This window comes from Podarcis vaucheri (genome assembly GCF_965113315.1).
Source record: "Podarcis vaucheri genome assembly, chromosome: 4".
Taxonomy (NCBI): Eukaryota; Metazoa; Chordata; class Lepidosauria; order Squamata; family Lacertidae; genus Podarcis; species Podarcis vaucheri.
In genome coordinates, this window is record NC_138762.1 from 77,738,105 (window position 1) to 77,751,180 (window position 13,076).

A 13,076-nucleotide genomic window follows, 5' to 3' on the forward strand; every position below is an offset into this window, starting at 1 on the left:
TTAGAAGATGCAGGGCAGGGGCAGAGCAGAATTGAAATGCAAAATGTAAAAATGAAAGGAGAGGATAAGAGAGAGGAGCCGCAGGGTGCAGAGACAAGAGACGACATGAGGCACAGACCCAAGTGAGTTCTGAAGGATGGAAAGGGCGCGCACGGCGGGGGGGGGGGTTCCCTGCAAAAAGGAAAGACAAGCGGAAATTATCGGAGAGGGTAAGAATGGGATGCCCTGAACCCTCTTATTATGGTGATCAATATTTGCCTCCAGGTGTGGCCCTTCGTCATCAAAGGAGAGTCCCTGCCTCCTGCTTTCCCCTAAAACTCTGGGGGCAGAAGTGAGATGGAGGACGTACCCTCACCCAGCCACCCCTCAGCAACACCGATTTTCACACATACACAGACGCGCGCACACCCAAGTTTAAAACGGCATCCTCACCAGAGGGAGTCCAGGTCCCATTCCTGCAGGAGAGCCAGGTCGAAGCTGTCCATGGTGAGGTCGGAGGGAGGATATGTCATCGCTGCTCAGCTGCAACCGCGCAGCGCCCAAGGTGCATCTTAGCAGCGCCGCGGGTGGGCGAGGGGCGAGGAAGAGAGGGGGGGCCCTTCCGTGCGCCCCTCCCTCTTCCCTGAAAGAGGAGGAGGAGGAGGGAGGAGGAGACGCAGCGGCTGTAAACCGTCTCCCCGCCTCGCTCTCAGGGAAGCGCCGCCGCTGGCCCGCGCAAGCGGCTGCTCGCTCCTCTGGAGCGCCTTTCCCCTCAGCCGCCTCTCTCTGGCCGCTTCCTTCCTTCCCCTGCGCGCGCTCTTCTCGCCCTCTCGCTCTCCAGCGCGCGGGGATGTGTACAGCGTGTGACTCGCTCAAGCTGGCGCCCTCGTTGGGAACGCTGCAGCAGCAGCAGCAGCAGCCCTCAGCGGCTAGCTCCTCGCTGGAGGAGCCATGTGGTTTTAAAAAACAACAACGCACAGACAAAACAAAAAAAAACCACAAGAGAAGCCCGGTTTCTGCTTCTCTCTCTCTCTCCTCTGTGTCCCCGCTTTGTTTCCTTTCCGCGCTTCAACCCTCGCGGTTTTCTTTTCTCGCTCGCTTTTTCTTTAACTGCAACGGAAATCCGCTGCGCGTCGGTGTGCTCAGAACCAGAGGTGATAGCAAAACAATGCCACAAATGCTCAGGAGAAATCAGCACCGCTTACTTGAAGCCCTCTCACTTTTCTGTCAGAATAATAATGTAAATATGCCCATATCCCCTCCCCCGCCGCCCCACAGGCACCTACTCCTTTCTCGTGGGGATAAGGCAGAAGTCTCAGACAGGGGGCCATTTGGTTCCTTCAGCAAGGAGAAAGGGTTGTGTTTTTTTTTTTTTTAATTTTGTTTTTGAGGTGAGGGAAAGCACCAGTCAGGAGTAATTGCGTCTACTTCCAGGCGTCTCTCCCTGTCCAAATATTTCCAGATTTCTGCACATCCCACTTCCATAAAAATGAATCTCCTGCATAACAATTTGCCCTTTTCTAAAATAAATGAGCAATAATAGGCTTTGAAAAGCTAAGGAGACTATAGACGCCTGACGCATCACACACAGACAAAAAGGGATTTAATATTCAGCTCAGCCTTTCAGAACCCACCTTTCCCAAGTGCCATAGTCCCATAGCAACCAATCATGTAATAATGCAATACATTCCTCAAATCAGCATTTTAGGAATGGTCACATGTATAAACCCAGTTGAGTCAGAAAGTACGCAGCCAGTACAAATTAAAATAGCCCTGAGTGTGATCAGGTGAAGCAATTTGGGATGGAGAACCTGTGGCCCTCCAGGTATTGTTGGTCTCCTATTCCCATCAGCCCTGGTTGCAATGGTCCAGAGATTATGGGATTTGTAACACAACAATGTCCAGAGGGGTCGCAACCCAGACTCCAAATCTATGCTTTACAGCAAACCATTTCCCACTATGCAGATGGTTATCACAGCTGACGAAAGAGCTGTGAAAATAGTGGATATATCAAACCAAACCCCCAGTTGTACCTAATGCTATTTTTCTAGAAAAAGGTGCCAGAACTCACCATGAATGCCTCCCTTGTTCTCTTATAATGGCAATGGTGTCCACCTCAGAGGAGCCTGAACTGAGTTCCGGTGACTTCTGGCTTTAAAAAATAGGCCTGGTTGTAGCATACACCTTGAAACCCTTACAAAATAAAACTGCAAAGCTAACAAGCTATCTTGCCTCCAAGGGCCACAGCTCAACTTCATTCAAGTTCATACCTTGGCTCCCTTGCACCTTTGGCCGTATCAGTGCTGTATCAGTGCCTCCGAAGCCAGGAGACCATGGAACAGAAACTCTAAAAGTCTGCTTTTCCTCAACTTCCATGCTCTGCCAGTGATTTCCTCCACAGCCATCGGGATCAGGTCCGCTCTGCTCTGCCACTTGCTGTCTGATGTGTGGACAAGTGGGTGGGCTCCAGGCAACTCTGAGCTGGACTGAAGGGGCATGATTTATTTTTTTTAGACCCCCTGGGCCTGTGCCCTTAGCAGGGGTTTTACCTAACCGCCCCCTAGGTTGTACACCCCTGCCTCCAGCAAAAGGAAATGCAAAACCTCCACCTCTTAATTATCTCGCTTAGGTGTTGATGTTGCTTTTATGCAGATTTACAAAAGCAGCCCCAAGTGAGTTCAGTGATACGATGTGCCATTGCAGCACTAAGGATTAACATCTTTGCGGTGCTTCACTTGTGAAAGAATCTCTAAAGTCGTCATCTTGACTGATCATAACAGAAGGATTAACACTTACATTTGATATGCAGCATTTCCATCTACCTTAGTGTGAGCCTGCATGTTACTATTCAGTGCCGCTAACAAGCATAAACGCAACTTAATTTATCAAGCACATTTCACAGCGCACACTTTAAACTAGATACTCTCTCTGACTGTCATGTTATATATCACAATGGAATCTTCCGGTAATGAGTAAAATGAATGTGCGTATGCCTTCTCTATTAGCTTTAACCTGTCATATGCTTGAGGGTCCTTTTAGGCAACAGGGTCTGCACAACCTTATTTTATTAGTCTCCTGTGCATTCTACACAATAATAATTTCTACAGTCTCTCTCTCTCTCATTCCTTCCAGAAGTATAAAGGTCTTCTAGAGGCCAGAGGGGGTTACACTGAGAGAATCAGCCAACATCAGAGTTCAACCCAAAGGGCAAAGGTACATAAGTCAACACACATCCCTATTTGATGGTGATGTATGATCGGAGTCTGGCAAGCAGCCCCTACTGATGTATGCAAACGTTAACCCTGACGAGTGCAATGGGCCAAAGCACAAGAGGGGGAAAGGCAATTTGGGAGAGAGCATTAGCAGCGTGGCCAACCCAGCCCTGTTCCCCCTCTTCCAATAAATGTGTAAAGGCACTTTTATAAAGCAACAGTGGACCCAGATAATTCACGTAAGGACCTTGAAAGATACTCCTGCAACAACAAAAAGACAAAGAAAGACACAAAGCTCGTTTATCTAACCAAACTCAGATTATTTAACCAAACTGATATCCTGGATAAGATCTTAAACACCTGAGGGTATAGTACCTGGGGGGAAAGGCCTATAAGGGTATGTTCCCGTTAGTGGGTTGAAACTCAGCAAGGTCAGCCCTCCTCATTCACTGCCCCATTTGCACAGTGTTGGTCACATCAGAGTGGGGCAGGGATGTCTTCAAGGAACACATACAGCCTTTTTGGAGTCCCTGCAACCTCCACAGCCACCCCCCTGTGATTACATGCTCATTTGCACCTGTGCAATGGCTGTTGGGATGTGTTTACATTACCAATTACTGCACATCTACTTTCCTAATTGGATTGAAGCTTGTTTGAGACAAAACACATCAGGTAGCAGTATTTGTCACGAAGCCATAGGATCCGTATTGATTGTGGCTGACGTTGGGTGAACGCAGTTTCGAAAGTTAGCAGTGAGAATGCATCGAATGCAGAGAAAGTGGCAATGTGAACACACCCTTAGGCTCCAGATGAAGCCATTTCTTTGTATTCCTTGGCAGGTTAAATACCTATCAGGGTACAGATGGGGAATTTCTGTCTGTCCCCCAACCTCACTTTGCTACCCACCTTTTCACCCATTTCTCACCTTCTCATCCATCACTTAAGCTACTGCAACAGGTTTTGACCTTACCACAACATTGTCCCTACCCTCAGTCCTTTTCTTTTCTCCAACAGATATAGGTGACTACCATTTGCTTCTATGGCATATGCTCAAGGACATAACTGGAGTGTGAGGAAGGAAACACATCCTATCAGGGAGTGTGTTTATGTGTGTTAAGCTTCTTCCCAACTCTACTGATACCATTGTCTGTCGTAAGAAGCAAATTTTGCCCCCTTCCAACTTTGACCCATATTGCAGACCATTACTTTTGTTCCATAGAACTAAACAGGAAACTCTGAGAACCAGTACCCTGTCTGCAGAACACTGTCCTGGGCTGTTTCTTCACCACACTATAGTGTGATGGAATTTAATGTAGATTGACCCATTCCATGGAAAATCTAATTGTTGTTGCTGCTGCTGCTGGTGGTGTTTAAGAAAGAAACTGTTGATAATGCCCATTTATGATATTCTCAATAGTCGTGCCCACGCTGTGGAACACCCGCCCATCAGATGTCAAGGAGATAAATAACTATACAACCCTTAGAAGACATCTAAAGGCAGCCCTGTAAAGAGAAGTTTTTAAAATGTTTAATGGTTTATTATATTTTCATATATGTTGGAAGTCATCCAGAGTAGCTGGGTCAACCCAGTCAGATGGGAAGGGTACCCATAATAAAGTAGTTGTTGTTGTTGTTGTTGTTGTTGTTGTTGTTGTTGTTGTTGTTGTTGTCGTCTAAATGACCTATTTGTGATAATAGCCCCCCTGTTTAGAAGCAATCTTTACTCTCTTTCACTCTCAATCTCTAGGCTCAACAACCAATACACACACACAGACACAGACACAGACACACAGAGAGAGAGAGAGAGAGAGAGAGAGTAGTACCTCTAGATACAAACGGGATCCATTCTGGAGCCCCGTTCGCATCTAGAAGCAAACGTAACTAGTGATGGCATGTCTGCGCACGCGCGCATCACTTTTCGCCGCTTCTGCGCATGCACGTGACATCATTTTGAGCGTCTGCGCATGCGCAAGCGGCGAAACCCGGAAGTAACACACCCCATTACTTCCAGGTTGCCACAGAGCGCAACTCGAACGTGCATTCAACCCGAGGTATGACTGTGTATGTATATATATGTGTGTGTGTGTGTGTGTGTGTGTGTATAATTTTAATTTAATTTACAGTATGTAAAAAGCTCTGCACATTTTTGGGTGGCCCCATTTTGCTTCCATACTGATGGGCACTCAGACACCTGTGTTCACGATTACACAGGATAATAGTTAATGTTGATTTTCAAACCCAAAGAGAGAACTCAAGGGATTAAGCATTCATTAGTGTGGTAAAGCAAACTAGCCCCAAAAGTGCAGTTTGTTACACAAAGAAGTGTGGAGACCCTTTGAAAGCCACCAAGGTATTAGTTACATTTAACATTTGTAAAGTGTTATGCTGCTCTTTGTGTGTGCCATGTTTGTACAGTCAGGTTAAGCGATTCACACCTTAAGCATATGCAAAGGGTTCTTTTGAATGAGGTAAAAGGTATTTGAAATTCATGAATATACACCAAGGCAAAATGGAATTAGATAAAGTTTACCTAGAGCAGAAAGACAGATAAATTCATTTAAGTAGGATGTAAATTATGAGTCCAACTCAACTTTTGTTATGATAACTTGTCCACTGGAGACAATAGATGCTTCTGTCTAAGCCTAAGGTAGCACATTTGCACTGCTCTGTCCATATAATTAACAGTGCTGCTGGATTTTTTCACTTCTGGATGACCATGTAAAACAACACATTCAGTGTAGTTAATTTCCTCCTCCACCAATTAAAATTACTATGCTGGAGTTACACAAGTTAATTGCCACAGGTGCTATTTCACTGGATGTAATTAAGGGATTTGGTCATGGAGATGCATGTTCCATTGAGATTGCTTTGCTAGTTCTCCATTCCTAAGGAAATAAGTATCCCAGCATGCCCTACAATTGTCAAATAAACTGCTTCTGAGGTTGTATCTGGGCACATTGTTTTTCTGCAGCTGAGTAGCAACATGGGACTACATCCTAAGTTGTAACCTAGCACAATTACTGGCAAAAATAAGACTAGACTTTCAGTATTTTAATGTGTATTAAAGATGCATTGTCTTATTTTTTTCCTGTTAGTATTCTGAGCTTTGCCTGGAATTAAAAGCATGCAATTTAATTTAATGTACATATATCTGCTTATTTTGCATGGTTTGCTCTGCTTCCAAAATTAAGGTTCAGAATTTAGATATTCAAACCATTCAAAATTCAGCTCTGCTAGCTCAGCTTTGGTGGTTATATGGCAAATAGGGATTAAAGAAGAATATGGAAGATGGCCAAATGAGTCATGTAGGCTAAAAATGATTGTGGGAGGAGTTATTAAATGTAAACTCCACCCACAAGCCTGTAGAAGTTCTTTCCAGTTCAAGATTGGTGTCTGAACCTGCAATACATTACCCATGCGAGGTTGTGGGTCCCCCTTACAACCCTAAAGATTAGAAACTTGATTCTCCACCCTGAAAGCTAAAGATTTTAGCATGCCAAATTCTGTGCCAGATACCATGTTTGATGCTTGGGGAATGTAACACTTTAAAAATATACAGTATACAGAACATATATAAACCTCTAGATACCCCTTTATTACTCTACAAACAGAGCCAGTTTTGTGATCTCTTATGTCAACATTTAATAATAATGATTTTGTAACTGTATAACTCACTACACCTTCACCCAAACTAGAACTTCATTCTCCATTTTATACCTGAACTGGAAGACCAGAGCTTAGCCGATGTGCTTTCATAGCTCAATTCACATTCTTCTTGAAGCTGTCCTAAGGGGACCACTGCCAATCCTTTGACCTTGGTACTCTCATGGGTTTTATGGGTGGAAAAAGATCACATTGGAAAGGCTCTAGATCTAAAGCCCTCTGGTTCCCTCATCATTGGCCCCAACAAAGCAGACGAACTATAGAAACTCTGGAGCGCAGTTATTTTCCCTCTGAATGAAACTGATGGGAGGCCACATCATCATCATCATTTTATTCGACCGTCAGTCAGAAAAAAGTACATTTGTCAATACACAGTTAAAAGCTCCAGGAAGATTTTAGAACTTAGCCAACACTAAAATGGGCTGAACAGATAGCCCCATATCAATACAGTCAATTATAGTCTTGCGACGCTTAAAAGCTAAAAAAAGAAATTTGGCCACCAAGGAAGGTATAGCTCTAGTGACGTTATTCAGCAAGTGTAAAACCTGGTTTTCTCCGGATAGGAAGCTAGATTGACATAGGAGTGGGTCTATAAAGTTTTGTCTAAGCTCTGCGTAAGAAGGGCAAGTCAAGAGGATGTGTTCGGTGGACTCAACCACACCCATGGCACAATGACAGATTCTCTGGGAGTATGGTACTCCCCTGTACCTTCCCCACAATATCGCAGAGTCAAGGACATTTAATCTAGCCGCTGTAAGAAGTCTACGGTATTCCACATAGTGAATTTCTGCAAGGTAGAGGGCTGGTAAAGGTAAAGGTAAAGGTAAAGGTACCCCTGCCCGTACGGGCCAGTCTTGACAGACTCTGGGGTTTGTGCGCCCATCTCACATCTATTGGCCGGGGGCCAGCGCTGTCCGAAGACACTTCCGGGTCACGTGGCCAGCGTGACAAGCTGCATCTGGCGAGCCAGCGCAGCACACAGAACGCCGTTTACCTTCCCGCTGGTAAGCGGTACCTATTTATCTACTTGCACCCGGGGGTGCTTTCGAACTGCTAGGTTGGCAGGCGCTGGGACCGAGCAGCGGGAGCGCATCCCGCCGCGGGGATTCGAACCGCCGACCTTTCGATCGGCAAGTCCTAGGCGCTGAGGCTTTAACCCACAGCGCCACCCGCGTCCCGGAGGGCTGGTATGGTCCGATAAATCTGGTCCCCTAGGAACATCCCTGGTTTTACCTGGGCTATGTCCTCTGATGGGAGGCAACATAAAGCTTGTATGGGGTGGGTGGGGGGAGAAACCTGGCAGGACTCAGTAAGTAGCAGTTCCTCCACCACAGACTCCCCTCCCACCCTGACCTCCATAGGATTGCTTAGTTAACATGCTTTCTTTTTAAAAGAAGAGTAGATCAATGTTACCACCACTGACTCTGGGGCAACGGATTACAGCATTTTGAACTAATCCTGTTGCTAGATAAATGGGGATTGACTCCCTAAGATAGTATTCAGAAGAACTATTTGTCTGATAATTATGAGTTTTTGTTGAGATCAAGAATCTAGGTATGTAGTTCCTTGGCCTCTTTTGTGGGTCCATTTATATATTCTGCTGCTATTGCGAGTGCTTTACGGGACCTTGATACAGCAGGACATAAATCAATAGTCTGCTTGCTTTCAGAATACAGGAATACCCTTGCTTTAGAGAAGAACATAGGAAATAGTTCTTTATCTTCCTTACTTTTAAAAAATGGATTTTTCTTTTGTGTCTTCATTCCTGTACTGATGAACAGCTGTTGTTGACAGTTATTGACCATCAATAGGAGGGCAATGTGTTTCTGATCATCTATGTTATCAACAATAGCTGTCCATCAGTATATGAATGTATGCAGTGCGATCCTATGGATGTTTACTCAGAAGCAAACTCTATGGTTTACAATAGTGTGTTTAAGCTTGCAGCTTCAATGGGGCTTACTTCTGTGTAGATATATACAGGATTGCATTGCATGACTTTAAAATAAGATGAATCACATTCAATCTATAGAGATTATGGTAAAAAGATTGAAATTCTAGCCATCTATTAGCTTTCGCTTGTGACTCAAAATATATCCTACCATCTTTGTTCTGGTTTCAATGCAATTATTCTTTTTTTAATTGTGATATTTACCTTAATTTTTAAAGAGGCAAGAGGTGGATATGTTGGAGGCGGAGAGGTAAGAAATTAATTAGGATTATTTTAAATCTAAGATTAAAACAGTGTGCCTGCATATAGATTTGCTTCAATGAGCTGGGTCCACTGAAGTGTTAAACATGACTGTACAAATTAGGGAAGGCAATAGATATGCCTGGGGAATAGTGGATGCCATTCTTTTATATGCCTTCTTCCAACTATGGATAAGTCATGTTTCATTCTTTTTGTTGAAATGTGTGACCTCAAATTGGTTTAATATATCATTTCGCTAAAACTGGAAGGCACTAGCAAAACTTCATTTCAAGCCTTCGCTGGTTCTCATCAAGGGCTTGATCTAAGTTGTCACTTGTGATCTACCTGATTATAGGGTTGGTAGAGAGTTGTTGAGCTTTTGGGGGGCAAAGTTTTTTGGGCAATTTCCACCCGGACACTGCTTCCAACTCTAGTATTCTGGATATATCTAGGAAATTCCAGAAGTATGGCAACCCTACCTTATTGCAACTTGGAAAGTACCATTGCCCTAGTTTGATGTACTGTATGTGAACCATTTGTCCCCACCTCCAAAGCAACGCACCCCAGTTCCAAAATGAATGTGGGCTTTTTGCAGAAGCAGGTTAGTAACACCTGCTTTGCAGAAGCACTGCATATGTATTTGTCCTGCATTCCAATGCAAATAATTCTCTTATATAGTAACCAACACAGCATATTATTATTATTATTATTATTATTATTATTATTATTATTACTACTAATATTATTATTCACTGAATTTATATACCGCCCTATACCCAGAGATCTCAGGGTGTTACAAATAGCCCATTTTAATTTGCTATCTGTGGCTAGCACCAACATGCTTTCTTGACCCCTATCAAATATCTTGCAAATGGTTGCATTGTTATAGAAATGACAGGCGCCAGATGTGTACTGTGATCTGCAATCAGAGATATATTGGTTATAAGAGCAAAATTACTGTTTCTGTTGCATTTCAGCTCCTCTCTTTGAAGTTTATTGTTTTTAAAGAAAACGCCCGCAAGTGAAGGCCTAATAAGATTCTGAAATGCAACAACTTACTGGGATATTATACAGCAGTTTTAGAACATCAGAGAAACTGGCATAAATAACTACACGGTGAAAAGCTCTTCAGCAGACAATGACAGAGATGATGACAGGGTGGCAAAGGAATACGTTTTCAATTCACGAGAGTTAACGGCGCTGCACTGCATTTTCTAAACAAAGGTTGCTGAACATTTCGTGAAGTACCCACTTAATATTCAATCGCAAGATTACAGATGCGATAAAGACAACTGATAAAATTCACAGCAGGACGTTCTACATGATGCAACATTTCCAGTAACATTTCCAGTTCACTGTTTTTCAGTACTGTACCTAATCTCCATATAAAATTAGTTCATCTTGTTTGATTTCAGAGTTTAATTATGCTGTTCATCTCTTTAGAAACTAATTGAGCTAGGGGTTTCATCATCAAAGTATAGCTTATCTTTTAAGATGTTGGACTAATCATGGTTGTCACCCCATTTGCAAGCAGCCTTCATTTCCTTTAGTCTCCAATGGCTCGCTTGCTCTCTCTCGCTCTCTATCAATCTACTACCTTTCTCTCTCTCTTACTGAGTCAGTCCATTGGGCCATCTAGCTCATAACTGTCTACACTGACTGGCAGCAGTTCTCAAGGTTTTCAGAAGGCATCTATTCAGGTATTGAACCAAGGAGCTTCTGTATGCAAAACAGACACTTTTCCATACTATTCTAGAAGGTTCCCCAACATTCCAGAACAGAAGGACGGAAGGGGAAGAGGTATTTGGAGGAAATGCATGAAGTTTTGCGGGCCGAGTTTATTTCCCACTACTAGTTGGCTACAATTTTGGGGGTGGTGCTGTGGGTTAAACCACAGAGTCTAGGACTTGCAGATCAGAAGGTCGGTTGTTCGAATCCCCGTGACAGGGTGAGCTCATGTTGCTCCTGCCAACCTAGCAGTTCAAAAGCACCTCAAAGTGCAAGTAGATAAATAGGTACTGCTCCAGCGGGAAGGTAAACGGCATTTCTGTGCGCTGCTCTGGTTTGCCAGAAGCGGCTTAGTCATGCTGGCCACATGACCCAGAAGCTGTACGCTGGCTCCCTCGGCCAATAAAGCGAGATGAGTGCCGCAACCCCAGAATCGTCCGCAACTGGACCTAATGGTCAGGGGTCCCTTTACATTTACCTTACTCCCTGAAAGTTTAGGCACAACACGTATACCCCATGCACTCTCTCTCTCACACACACATCATAGGATGTGTGAAGAAATTAAATGTAAACCTATCAAACTGTGGTGTTCAGTAAACAGTTGTCTGTTTAAATGCACTTAAACTAGTGGATGATTCAGTTGTTATGGGGATCATGTACATCTGAATTCCTTTATCTAAACTTGGGATTCCCATCACTGAACCAGTTTAAATGTATTTTATGGTCACTAAAATATGAGAAGAGAAAGCCATTAATATAATCACCTTTCCTTTAAAATTTGGTGATGATTAGTTCACCTCTTCATCCATATAATTACAGCGATGCCGGGTTCCTACATATCCTGCAATTTTCAAATGTTTCTTTATATATATCCAGACTATTTCCAGATGGTTTTCCCGAGCATTGTTAGAAGTTAAAAATGCAGCAGGCTGTGACTATCTTAATTGAGGCCTTTACCCCCTGGATGCTTCCAAAACCTGTAGCGGGGACAAAGTGCGTATCGTGAAGAGATGTTCCAGAGGAGGTTCTATAAATCTGCCACCATACGTGGTATGTTTTTGTGTGTTCTCCCCCTAACCCAGCAATGACCCTTACAAGACACACACCATGCTAAGATTATTTATGCTCCTGGCAGGAATAATCTGCATTAGATGGCTGCATATGAGCTGGCTAGAATTCATGCAGCAATATGAAAGCTGGTTTTGCAACACTTCTGTGTGTTTATTTTGGAGACAATGGCTGACCAAGATTTTTTTATTACGCTTGCTTCTTTTCTCCATTTTGCAAATGAATGAAGTTATCTTAGGGAAGTTCTCATTGAATTTCCCCTTTTTTTCTGGCTCGCTCACAGCAGAACTGATAAATGGTCCACAAAATGTGAAATGCCAGAATGGATATGAAGAAGCTGAAGAAATGGGCATTAGTGTGGGAAAGATGAGCAATCAAAAAACAGGCTTCCCATGAATATTGTACTAAAATTACAGCTTGCGGCTACCCTGGAATGACAGTAACAGAGCCATACCATTGGCTAGTTTAAGAAAAGAAAGACTTTTCTGTGTTTCCTGCACCACTATTTATGCTCATGATACGAAGTATGGTTTGTTGCAACTAGTTAATGTCAATAACAAAGATCGCACAGGCATACATGAATTACACGAATAGTACACTAACATAAAAAAGCCTGCTGCATTAGGCCAAGAGCCCATCTGCTCCAACATCCTGTTATCATAGTGGCAGGGGAATACAAGGTAGCACTGTGGTCTTGGGTTTACCAATCAGAAGGTCAGTGGTTTGAATCCTCTTGACAGGAATGAGCTCCCATCGCTCCATCCCAGCGCCTGCCCACCTAGCAGTTCAAAAACACACTAGTGCAAGTAGATAAATAGGTACCACTGAGGCGGAAAGGTAAACAGCATTTCCTTGTGCTCTGGCACTCGTCATGGTGTTCGGTTGTGTCAGAAGTGGTTTAGTGATGCTGGACACATGACCTGGAAAGCTGTCTGTGGACAAATGCTGGCTCCCTCAGCCTGAATCAAGATGAATGCCACACCCCTTGATCGCCTTTGACTGGACTTAACTGTCCAGGGGTCATTTACCTTTACCTTATCATAGTAGTCAACCAGATGTATGTGAAAGCCAAAAGCAGGACCTGAGCACAACAGCACACTCCCCAGTGGTAATGAGACATGGGGCAAGATGCTACATTGTGGTGTTTTTAAAAAAGTCTCATACAAGTGGATTTGCATACAATTTTAGGCTGATTTCAGTAAATGTTAAGCATGTGTTTGAATATCCCATTAAAA

At 43.6% G+C, this 13,076-nt stretch overlaps 1 protein-coding gene across 5 annotated transcripts in view; it reads right to left on the bottom strand.

Annotated features, from left to right (window-relative positions):
* The window catches only part of AFF3 (ALF transcription elongation factor 3), a 224,539-nt gene extending 212,789 nt beyond the window's left edge, over window positions 1-11,750 (bottom strand). For 2 of the 5 annotated variants that reach the window (XM_082220025.1, XM_082220023.1), the window contains exon 1: window positions 433-1,142. In XM_082220025.1, the coding sequence (XP_082076151.1) occupies window positions 433-512 (80 nt within the window). In that variant the 5' untranslated portion in view covers window positions 513-1,142. Of the gene's footprint in view, window positions 1-432; window positions 1,143-10,642; window positions 10,721-11,537 lie in introns of those variants that run through there. The other 3 variants (XM_082220026.1, XM_082220024.1, XM_082220022.1) reach the window with 3 other exon arrangements.
* Between the last annotated feature and the right edge of the window lie 1,326 nt (window positions 11,751-13,076).